Genomic DNA, 12631 nt, shown 5'->3' on the forward strand with positions numbered 1-12631 from the left:
ACGTTGTTGTTTGTTGGATATTAATGGCGACCAGTCATATTTGACTAATTACCGCCAACTCGTTAGGCCTATTATTTTCTTTCTTTTCTTCGACGTGTCCTTTAAAATCGTTCCTCTCCGGCTTTTTTTTGTGTTTTTTTTTTCTTCTAATTTTTATTATTTATTATACAGCTTTCTGCTGCATAAAAGCGCCAAGTTGGTATAAACATACATGTACATACGAACTTTAACGTCTAAATGAATCAGTCTGCTGATCTCTCATCTTAGAGAGGACAGAAATTAATAGGTGGGCCCCCCTTTTTTTTTATTAAAGTGGACAATATGAGCGGGAATTAGAACTCACGTCACAATGATTTCATCATTAGTTTACAGTAGTTTATTGTGGGTACATTTTGATTTCAAACTGATATCTCAATTTTTTTCTGTAGAAGTTTTACAATTTATCTGGCTAACCTAGCGCTCAATACTTGTTTAATGTAATGTTATTACTGTTTTTCATCATTTAATCAGGGAAATGGCCGGGATTTCAGATTCCAAACCCCCTGTTAACTGATACTTCAGTTCATCCCATTACAAATCTAAAATTAATTAAATTGTTACAAAAAATAACACTGAAAGAATTTCCTGGCTAAATTGATGATTCTGCAGCTCGATCTAGTTCATGTTCAGATCCGATATTTATTTATGGTTTATTTGGTGCAGCTTTATGACCAATTCTCCTGATATTAAACATGTCAATGTCATCGTTACATATAAGGTTCATGGTTCCTTGTTCAACAAGCAGTCTACTTCCTGCTTATTAAAGGGATAGCTCACCCTGATGAAAAGTTGTAAAAGTAGCAGAAAAATGACAAAAATAAATATTGACAAAAGTTTGAGGAACATCCCCTCAAAATTCAAAGATTGAGAAATCAGAGCAATAAATTCCAATTTCTATTCATTGGTTCATGATGACGAAAAAAGAAATTAGAAAAATGTTTCAGGAGCAGGTGTGAAATAAAGTTAATTTTTTAAAAGCATGCGAAACTGCTCGCATATGATGTCACAAATCTAAATTCTAATAACGTTATAACTCTGAAGGATTTTCCTCAAACCTTCACCAATATTTTTAATTTTTCTGTTTTTTTTTACATTAAACGTCAGGGTGAACTTCCCCTTAAAAATAGTCCAATGCCGCATGGGCTAATCCCATTTGGCCTACTCTGCACTTGGTCTAACTCTCATGTACTGCCCTTTCACACGGTAAAAAGATATGTAATTTGAAAGATGATTCCAGTGAAAAATACGGCTCATGACAAATTTTAGCACATGTGAATCACGAACGCTAATCACTATCGCAAATTCAAATTCTAATCAGGAGGTAAATTCCAGTAAAGTTTCACTCAAATTACAGTACAAATTTTCTGTGTGAATGGTTTGATGATTCTAAAGACAAATTGCAATCATTATTACAATGATTCAAGTGTGAAAAGGCCCTTATTCTAATGCCCTGATAGTGCATGATTTCCACTGTCTTTTTTTTTTACTTTGTCAAATGAAAATTCAGTTGATAACCAATTGATCTAACCATATAGTCTAAGTTGTGTTGGACCAAGTGAATAGAAGACATAATTGGAATATCTTAAATTTGAATTAGAGGAAATGGTAAATAAACCATGCAGCAATTAGATCAAACATTTACCGGTATATTAATGAAAATGGGCAGTAGAAATGGTTGCAGACCAATGTTCCATCTTACAAAGAGCTGTGATTGATCCGATCAATATCACCCATATGGAAATCCATCAACGTCATAATTTTGAATGCAGGAAATTTGCACAATATCCGTTTGTCAACAAAGACAAGCATACTGAATTATCAAGAAAATGATGAATGAAAAAAAAAACATTCTAGATGACTTTTTGATCGAACAGACATGCATTTTAGATGTTGGTGTTGCTTGCTTTGCATAGTTGTGGTTGATTGGATCAAGTGTGAGTCTTTGTAAGATCGGGCTTGTAGTCAATATAAGATAAAACGAGGCAAGATAATAGGCAAAACAAAATGAGGTACTCGTATTTATAGTGTTCCTTTTTATTAGTCCACATTAAAATAAGGAAAATGAGGTTGGGAGGTCTCCTTTCTATTTCCTTTTGTGCAAAAAATATACAATATCCACCGTAGCCGGCAGCATCATCATCATCATCAAACAATAACATCATCATCAACATCATCAGCATTGTTACCACCAGCAGCATGTATATCAAAATACTGTCCCCATTGTACACATTGAGATTTTGGTAGATATGTGTGAGGTAATATATAGCCAGGCAAATAAGAGGCCGTGTGAATGGCCCATCGTGATGCAGTCAAATTACACAGATGGCGTCTAAGCTTTTAATGTGGTATTGTGAATATATGAATGCTTAACTTCTGGGCTCATCTATATCAAACAATTGGGTCAGCATCTTAAAAGATCATGGGGGTGTTTCACAAAGATTTAAGTATGACTTAGAGTCGCACTTCGCACTTGTATGCCTAGTTGCTAGTGTTATAAAAGGCATGACCGTATTGGTCAGATCGTGCCAAGAGGATGCGCACTACTGTGTATTAATCAATAAGTATGCATGTTTCATATCATGTACGTGTTCGCATTAAGTGCAGTCATACTTAAATCTTTGGAAACACCCTCATGTAAAACTATGAAAATGCTGTGTACTTTAACATTATTATAATGCAAGGCATGACAGACCTACATGAATGGGAACTTCTCATTTTGAATACATTTCTATATTTAACCATCAATGAAACAGTGTTCAATGACTGAAAACGGATGTTGCTTATCAATTCATTTTCAAAATTAAATATATGATGATTTAGCAGTTTGGCAGAAAGTTTCATTATATCACTTTGTGTTGTGCATGGCTTTTGCATTGGTTGGTAATATGCATCCAATTGTTCTTGGCCAGAAAATTAAGACTCTGAGCATGCTCAGTATCAGAAAGGCTGCATGAATGTGAATGTGTATTAGATACATCCAAATCCATAGGTAACTCAATCTGAAAATGAAAAATGGTTCTTTCGTAAAAAGATACCTAATGAACAACGTGAACCTATCCTTACTCCATTTTCAGACCAGAAAACTTTTAGGATAGCAAACCTTGTTTCATTTTTGGAATAACAAAGTATTGGATTAACCATGGATTAACATACCTTTGGAATACTGATAGCACATATTATGTGAACCTTCAGAATAACCAAAGAGATACATCTCCATGAAATAATAAACCTTCTGAATTACAAATCGCAACCATAAAATCTACCTGATAACAGAAATTATCACTAATGTAATTTCATGAAATAGTAATAACTATTCAATAGATAAGTTTAACATATTCCCTTAAACCAATTCTTGGAAGGTGATTGATAAGCAATGACTTCTGACAGCAAAACTGCAGCATATTTCTTTTTTTTTTTCTTCAATTTTTGTATTAGATAGATGAGTCAATGTGGCTTATACCAGAATCACAGAGCTTAATGAATACATGTTGAACTTCTTTTCTCTAAAGAATAGGAGATAACTTGAGTGGTACCAACCTGGGGACTATGTAATATAGACTTATATTACAATCACTGATTTAAATAAATTTAAAATTTCATGAGTAAATGTTAACAAATTATAAGAAGTTTACACAACTTCCTCATTAAGTATGTTTCAAAGCCAATCAATTTGTTATTCTAATTACTCAATCTTATCAAGATTTAAACACACATGACACTTTTTATTACAATTTTATATTCCATTATCCTATAATCACTGGTAAAGAAAAACTTTTTACAAGTATGCAGAGATGCTAACCCTAAAGGATGGTTGTCAGTAATGTTTACAACATTTGACAGTAGCAAATGAGGTGTTTTCAGTATGGTAATAATATTTTGCAATTTATTACTTGCTTTCCATTCAGATTTAATCATGAGTGGGAATTTTCATATAGAAGTGTACAATGTTGAAAACACATTCATATAACGCATTGTTGGGGACCATCACTTTAGAAGTGATATATTAAAAATCTCACTCTCGATGTGGATAGAATAAACATACAATGAAAATAAAATATCAACCCTGAAGTAACCTACTCTCAGCTGGGACGGTTAAACCACCCCCAGACGGGAAAAACATAGCAATACAAATGAAAAACATGAAAACCAATTGAAAATATATATAATCTATATACAAAATATGTCAGAAGCATGAACGTCCTTTTTTTTTACTTCCTTTGGCTTTCTTCAAGAAATATCCCTGATTCACAAGCAGAGACACAACTTCCGAATGAATTTGACAGATATCTTTTACATGAGTTATGTTCATGAGGCAAACACATTTCAGAAAACACACAACAATTGCTTGGCACAAGGACTACAAATGACAATTTAAATGTTACATTTGGGTAACATCAAGCCCTTCTGGCAATAAATTACAGTTCATTTTATCTTATAAAAAAAAACTCCAACATATTGCGTTCATATAAGAATTGGAATTTTGTTAAGACTTAAGTGATAGTGAACTTACAATTCTTTAAAAATATGCATTTTTTTAGTTCTTTTTTTAAATATGATCATTAAGTTTCTAAAATTCTACAGAATTCATTACTTCTAATTCATCATTCATGCAGCATATATTTGAATAAAATCAATAAAAAATATCTTGAAGAAAAAGAACAAATCAAATGGGTACACCATCATCAAATTAACCTTATCATTGTGTATTTTACAATAAAACCACCATCCATCTTTTTAATATTAACATATTAAAGATGAATATATCATTTTACATTATTCTCATTCAACAGAGTAAAAACCAATTCACAAGGGACTCAACATGATTAGTTGCAGCACTATTTACCACTTTTTTCCACAATAAAAAAAACAAAAACATGCAGCATATGTATTACAAGCAAAATAAAGGTAAACAAAATCATGGACATATCATTTTTCTCTTTCCTCTTTTGATAAAAATTGTCTACAAGCCATCTAAGCTTTGAAAATAATAAGAAAAACAACATAAGAATGGCGGCTGGAGAGTGAGTGACTCTATGTTACACAACATATCTTCAAACTTCATTAATTCTTATGAAAAAAATTGGGAAACTACATGGAGAAAACTACAATGAAGTCAGACTCCGCCTTCAAATGAACCAAATTATCACATATTCATATAATGTGTGGATACATGACAAGTGAATATATATCACAATATGATGCAACTGATGCAACTATCCTAAGGACCATTGATATAAATATTTCATATTTTTAACAACACATCAGTATTAGAGCACTCAGATGCATACCAAAATCCATACCCCTTACACTCAAAACATCATACACATATTTTGATATCAAAACAATAATTTGATGTTGATCGCATCAACGACAATAAACAATTGGGGGAAAAAAAAAGAAAATTAAAAGGGGCAAATTACAATGAAGCCAAAGTAATTTAAGCATTCATTCGAACAAAAGAAAATTTGTGTTTTAATATGGTACAATGAAATTCATGGCATATGACATAAGAGTCAATTTTAACACAAGGACTGGACAATAACTGATACAGCAATTCATATCTCCTCTCACTCTCATACATCCATTCCACCTTTCTCTCTCTCTCCCTCTCACTGTTTGTGTATTTCTCTCTAAATATTTATACATGAACACATATCAATGACCTTTCAAAAGATAGGATACTAACTTTACATGATAGTAGTTAAAGTGAAAACTTCTACTTGAATTGTAATTGAAAGATAGAATTTATATATTCTAGGATTAAGTTGATCATATTTATTACGCTTCTATTTGATTGCCATACCGATTCCCCATTCAAAAGAAAATATGGTTGAATATCAAACATTTTGCACAGCATATCAGTGATAAAATTTACTTTCTAAATCACAAAGGCTTCACAAATAAGATCTACAACATATACTCTATACAGATAATAACACAAACGCAGCAATAATTTCCAGAGTATAATGCTGGACAACACAATACTGTTACTTTTTTTATATCCATATCCATAAGAGTCTATTTTGAATGATCCTTTATTTTTAAGATCACTTGCAAATCAAATTTGAGCTTGATAGTTAATGTGCATTTTATTTTCCAGTGACAAAGAACCTTTTTTTCTCTTGGAAATTGAAAGAAAATAGAATGAAAAGAGAATATACTGAAATAACTATAAGTCATTTTTTATTGTTTATGAAATCAAGAAACTAAATCACTTCAATAAACTTTTAACCTGAACTGTTAATGTGGAAAATCTCTGAGAAATGGTAAATTATTAATTTTTTTTTCAACGTATTCATCCCTGAATCACAAACACATAAAGGCTATTTACAATCTGTGCAATGTGAAATAATGAATCACTATCTACTATTACGTTTACTATAAATTTTCTGAACCCCCTTCATCTCCCCCTCTCTCTCTCTACCATACCTATCCCCCTATCACACATTTCTTCATTATTTCTTTCTTTTGAATAAAGATCTAGCAAATGACGACCTGAAAACTCATAAATATACATGTACGCAAAGTCAAAAACATTTGCTCAAGTTTTTTTTTCTTTTTTTGAAACATCACCCTATAGCCAAACGAACATTTATATAGATTAATAAATAGCAGTCTATATTTGACACAAAAACACGTTGCTTTTTTTGCTTTTCCTGAATTTGTTGCAAGTAACATAAACTAATCTGTGTGCATGTGTACATAAGCATATACGTATATACATTAAGCCCCATTCACAATGTGAACACATTCCTCTGTCGGTATCTCACATTTTTTGTTTGTTCTTGATTCCCCCAAAACATAAGAGGTAGATCAATGATGACGATTATTTTTTTTTAAATTTCTAACAACTGCCAACAACAAAAACTTACAGAAAAAATATGCCTGAGTTGAGTTTATAATAAAACTATGGAAAATTATCTAGATTATCATATGACTACAAAGGTTTCCATTGCAGCAATAATTCAAATTTTAGTTTTCAATACATGTATATGGCCGCAATCGAAAAAGTATTCAATATGTTGTTTATATTTCTACAAACATAAAATATCATAATCAATCTACTCTTGATTATCAAATAACTCTAAAGGTGTCAATTGCAGCAATCAGTTCTAACACTAATTTCTATTATATGGCGACTGCAAGACATGTACACTGTAATCAAAAGCTACTGAAAAATTACATGTACGCTTACATATTTTCAAGACCATTTCAAAAGAATTAATGTATTTTCAATTATCCTGTCTACAAATCGACCTCCAAATTACCCACCACAATGATGAAGAGTCCTCTACCCATAATTAAATCCACAATCCTTTATACTAAGAGCTTAATTATTCTATTAGAAGCTTAGCTTAAATTATTCTGAAGAAAATTTCAAGTGAACAATATGCCATGACACTGAGCTATACATGTGTGTACCTGACCAAATATACCATATAGTTTACATCCAGCTATCATATATCATTCAACAAAAAAGAAAAATCCTAAGTGCTTTTCATTGAATAACATGGTAATCGAAATAGTGAATCCACAATGTCTATTCACATTTATTTGATGTAATAAGAGGAATTGTCTTGTGAATTCAATATTTTCTTATATCTAAAGTTTGAGGTAGTTTTTTTCCATTTGATTCCATAAAACATCCTAAAAACGTATATTGTGATGTGAAACGGGTATTCATTATCTATACAAAGAACTACAAATACATCCTTACATCACACTTGCATTAATACACAAATGAACATAACATCTAGATTGGGTAATAGTGATTTAACAAACGATGTTCAATTAGTATTGTTTACCATCTCCTTCTCTCAGGATATGATCTAATAAATTTTAATCAGAAATTACCTTAATCATTTATGGACAATGGGCTTTAGAGGTAGCAGAAAATATCAGTAGGTTATATTGAATTCTTATTATTTGACAGATTGAAATGGAATCAGAAATGAGACTAGATTGGGGGGGAGTATAAAAGCAAATAAAAGGACAACAAAATTAGGATTAATCCAACTAAGTAGTATGATCTGTATGAAAACCAATAGTTTGACATTACTTTTCCCCAAAAAACACTCTCAAACATTTTCTATAATTTTTAGTTCTGCCCTACCATAGATCTCTTCCTGAAAGTTTCAAGAAAAAAAAATGATTACAAATTCACAATCATTTGTTTTCTTCAATAGAATAGGATGATATTGGTTTGAATTATTCCTTAAATCCTCACTGCAGTTTTTCCTGCTCAAACACTGATTAATGAATACAAAGACAAGAATAAAATAAATCCTGATGCAATAGAAAGGCAATGTCATTTGGTGGATATCTCTCTGTTTCTGTAAAAGAGGTAGAAAGGATCTATACTTCATATATTCTAGAACTCCAAACTGTAATAAACTTCTTTATTTCATTTTCTCCTTGTATTGTTATTAGAAAGAGGTAAATATATTTAAAACATTAGATCATGCCCAATAATGGATGAGAACTGAGACGCCAAAGCCAAGCAGACCCTTAATAATGATATGTGAGAACACATCAAAGGTTAGATTCCCTCTCAACAGGTAGATAAGGTTATGTCCCGTGAGGTCCTGAAACAACTATTCCAAAATTGCATTTTTTTTTTTACACTTATCTTGACATAGACTTTCCACAAGAAATTCCATGAAAGAAATGCCAGTTATCACTGACATAAACAAATACATATAAAATATGAATATCAGGAAATGCATGCATATTTTGTGGAAGCGTTGTGGGGGTTCTTGAAGGGTCGTGAATTTTATTCAAACTCCACAACATTCATTTCCATCTGTAAGGAATTTATCCACATTCCGCTGCAATCAACAATAGTGAAGCAATTGGTACCTAACAAATTTTTCCCTTGAATGCCTTAATAAGTCAAAGTTGTAGCCAAAGTCCAAAGTGCAAAGAAACATTTGCTTATAATCTCCTAGGGGCTATAAAAAGATATGGTATTTACCATTTATATCAGTGTTATCATTTACTTTACTACTATTAATATCAATCTTATTATCAATATCATTGATGCTTTCTTTATGTTTTATATTTAAAAAAACTAACAAATGTAATATTTGTTCAGTCGGTTGCTCCAACAAGAAATACTTAATATTTCCTTGTAGAACCCAGTGTACTTTTTCTTCTTCATTTTTAATAGTCAAATATCTTTGACAAATTGACATGGCAGAGGATTTATACCTTCTTCTCTGTCAAAGCAAAGGCATGAATATAATATCTCATTACATTGTAAGTATAATGATTTAAAACAATCAGCATGTTTGAATACAAAAATAACATCATCATCAAGTGATGAAATGTGGGCAATGTGAACAAACCTTCCCATGGAAGCATAGTGGTTCATTGGTTGTCCATTCAAGTCAGCTTGAGGTATAAAATTCTGCAAAACATTCTCCACCCACTCTCTCTTTAGGAACACCTCCATGTCTCAAACTCCTTTTCCATAACCTGTTCCCTGTAGAGGATGTTGATAACTGTTTTAAAGTTCATTAAAACAGCATTGACACATATCCTCCGTCATACAGGTGTAAAGATGCCTCCTAGTCGACGTGACCCCTTCACATTTTCAGGAAAGAACGACAATACTCTATGACAGTAAACAATGCATGGGTGTTTGATATCGTTAGATGTTCATCATGCGTCTGCCTCAGAAGAACACACAGGTAGAGTTGACAGCAGAGTAGAAACATTCACAAACAGTGTCACAAGATAACATTTACTCTACGCCCTGATAAAAAAGAAATCATTCATGATTGTTTTGGGTTTTTTTCCTGCCAGTTGGTATGATGACTTTACGCGTAGCTGACGTCCCCACTACAGAGGTAGAGTGCCTTGGGGTTGAAGTCTGGATTAGCGCCTTCTCGATCGCTGTGGTAACTCATTTTTCTGCTGAGGTAAGAGGTACTGGGATCAACAGGATGCCTGGTGTTTGATCCCTCATCATCCAGATCATCACCAATATCCCAGTCTATGTCCCCATCCATCCCACTATCACTGTTTGTGCCCCGGTATGAGGCCGGGCGCGGTGGCGAATCAGTGCCCGAGCCATCGGGGAGGTTTTGTTCTTCTTCTTCTTCTTGTAGCAGTGCTATGTGTGAATGGTCTACTGCTGAGGTAGATGCTGGGTCTGAATGGACCAGACAGAGGTGGGTGGCTGTCTCTAAAGCCGTGGCTATGTCTTGCTGGCTGTTGCTTCTGCTTCCTGTCGTCATGGCTCCAGAATGAGGAGCGAAGGTCCGAGAAGAGCATTGAGGAGGGGATTCCTGATGGCTTGTGCTCGCCAGATGAGGTAGACTGGATTCCTGATGATGCTGTTGCTGGTTATGAGGTGGTATTATCATTGTAGTGGCGGTGTTTGTGATGGTGGTTGTGGTTCCGTTGAGGTAGCCAGAGAGAGGCTTGGTCAGAATGTAATCATGTAATAATGGCTCTACACTTTTGGGGTCCTGTCACAAAATGAATATTGAAAAAAAAGTAAGTGCTTGGATTCAAAGTACCATGAAAAAATAGGCTATATTGGAACAGAAATGAAAGTGAAAAAATATAAAAAATTTTGTTTCTTAAAAGCAACCACACAAAAACCCATAGTCACAACAGATTTCGTTATCTATCATCCCCCATCCCCCCAAAAAAATGATACATAAATAAAAAATAAACCAAATTTATACATATGCAAACAACAAAATCAAAGAAAATAACAAAGACCAAATCAGATTGTAAAAAAAGATCACGTAAAAAGAAAATCATAAGAATCTTGCAAGACTTACTTCTTGACCATTGCAGAGCTGGTGTTGCAAGACTGCCGATTGTGTGAGTGGAGGGTAGAGCTGTGTTTCTACGGTTCTTGTTTCTCCTACCAACTCTATACCTGGGGCCTCTTGTCTTTCTTCTTGTTTGGTTACACAGAACTTGTTGTGACAGGTGCAATCCTTCCTGCAAGGTAATTGAATGTAAACTTCAATAAAATATAATGCTGTAACTTCTGAAGGATTCCATGGTGAAGAAGAAAAAGAATGTAATGGGTTTCACAGTACACCAAGTATCTTTCATGGGCAATTCTTGGTCCTGACAAGGACCATCCAAACTCAACGATTCAAAAAGTGTGTTCTTGTCGTCTTCAGGAGAATGTATAATATATATTGTACAACGCCTACTTAGCTTGTTGTACACGAGCAAATAGGAGGCCATCCAAAATGTACCGTTGCATGGCTTTAGGAGGTGACGTCACAATATGATTTAATTCATTGTGCTCAGTAAAATAAGGGTGCAAAACGCGTATAAGCCTGCTGGCTTAATGCGCAATGCTGCCCAAGGTCATGTGTGCTTGTGGAATTTTGCTTTCTTTTTTTTTTGCTCCCTTTTTATAGATTACCGCAGGGAAAATATTTTTCATATTTTCGCTAAATTTTGAGGCGTTGTACAACACAAATAGCGAATATTCTTATTCGTGCAATGGTGCAAGATTTTGCATTCGGTGAAGGAAAGAGACGCTCTATCCAACTTGGCTAATGCCTCGTTGAATAGAGCATCTTTCTATCACCTCGTGCGAAATCTCGCACCATCGCACTCATGCCTATTCGCTATTTGTATAATGTTGCTTGCTGAGCATATCAAGTATGCTATTGGTCTTTTAATACATCAGAGATTTATTCACACCATATCTTGCCTATCATGAATTTGATCAGCCTGAGTCACATGTTAAAAGTATATGGGAGACATTCCGGAGCGACACAGCATTCCATATCATAAATGAAATAAAATTTTCTGTTAAGTTTCTTTTTCAGCTACATACAATTGCAAGTATCCAGGTGCAGGTAAACAGGAGGCACTGTAACTCAAATCAAATCAAAAAGACAGAAGTGTTACATAAGATTTAAGTAGTGCAAGGTACTAATGACTAAGAAGTGAGAATGTAGTCAAACACATTAGACTTTACCTGTGTCTGAAGATGAGCAGTAGTGTACAGATCATAATACAGACTGTAGCAAGCACAATCCCAGCTACAATGCCCTTCTCTAGATCATTCACAATATCTGGGTATGGGGTTTTATCTGCAGGAGAAGAAATGGAGTATTGGTTAGAAGACAGAAAAATAGTGTCCCCGAGATGTTGATTGCCACTTTGTCTTAAGGCTTCTTCAGACATGGCACAGTCTGATATTTTCATGTCATGACCCCCAAAAGTCAATCAGATCATCACCACTCTCTTACAGGCATACATGACTTTAGTCTAGAATTGATCTGTGTTACAGTTCTCCAGTTATTGCAAGAACAAAACCAGGATAGCCAAACAGATGGACAACCTGAGAACATGTCTCCAGCAAAAGTATGGGTATTTAAACTTCAATAAACCAAATAAATACAACTGCATTCAGATGGGGGTACTTGTTACTTGGAAAATTAAGTATGGATAGCTGAATTTGCAATATTTTATATAAAGAGAATGAAGTGAGGAGCATGCTTGAATCAAGTGTGAATATGAGCCTTGCAACCATTTTTTTTCTCCACACAACTTGACATGTAAGATGGTTTCTTATCAATCTTTTCATTATAATTAACCAATT

At 33.7% G+C, this 12631-nt stretch overlaps 1 protein-coding gene across 1 annotated transcript in view; it reads right to left on the bottom strand.

Moving 5' to 3' along the window:
* Window positions 1-2071: 2071 nt before the first annotated feature.
* The window catches only part of LOC121411350 (protogenin B-like), a 98629-nt gene continuing 88069 nt past the window's right edge, over window positions 2072-12631 (bottom strand). Inside the window, exons 17-19 of the mRNA XM_041604024.1 lie at window positions 12005-12119; window positions 10836-11001; window positions 2072-10514 (exon numbers count right to left, since the gene is read on the bottom strand). Coding sequence (XP_041459958.1) covers window positions 9861-10514; window positions 10836-11001; window positions 12005-12119 — 935 coding nt within the window. The 3' untranslated portion in view covers window positions 2072-9860. The remainder of the gene's footprint in view (window positions 10515-10835; window positions 11002-12004; window positions 12120-12631) is intronic.

Source organism: Lytechinus variegatus, chromosome 3 (genome assembly GCF_018143015.1).
Source record: "Lytechinus variegatus isolate NC3 chromosome 3, Lvar_3.0, whole genome shotgun sequence".
NCBI lineage: Eukaryota > Metazoa > Echinodermata > Echinoidea > Temnopleuroida > Toxopneustidae > Lytechinus > Lytechinus variegatus.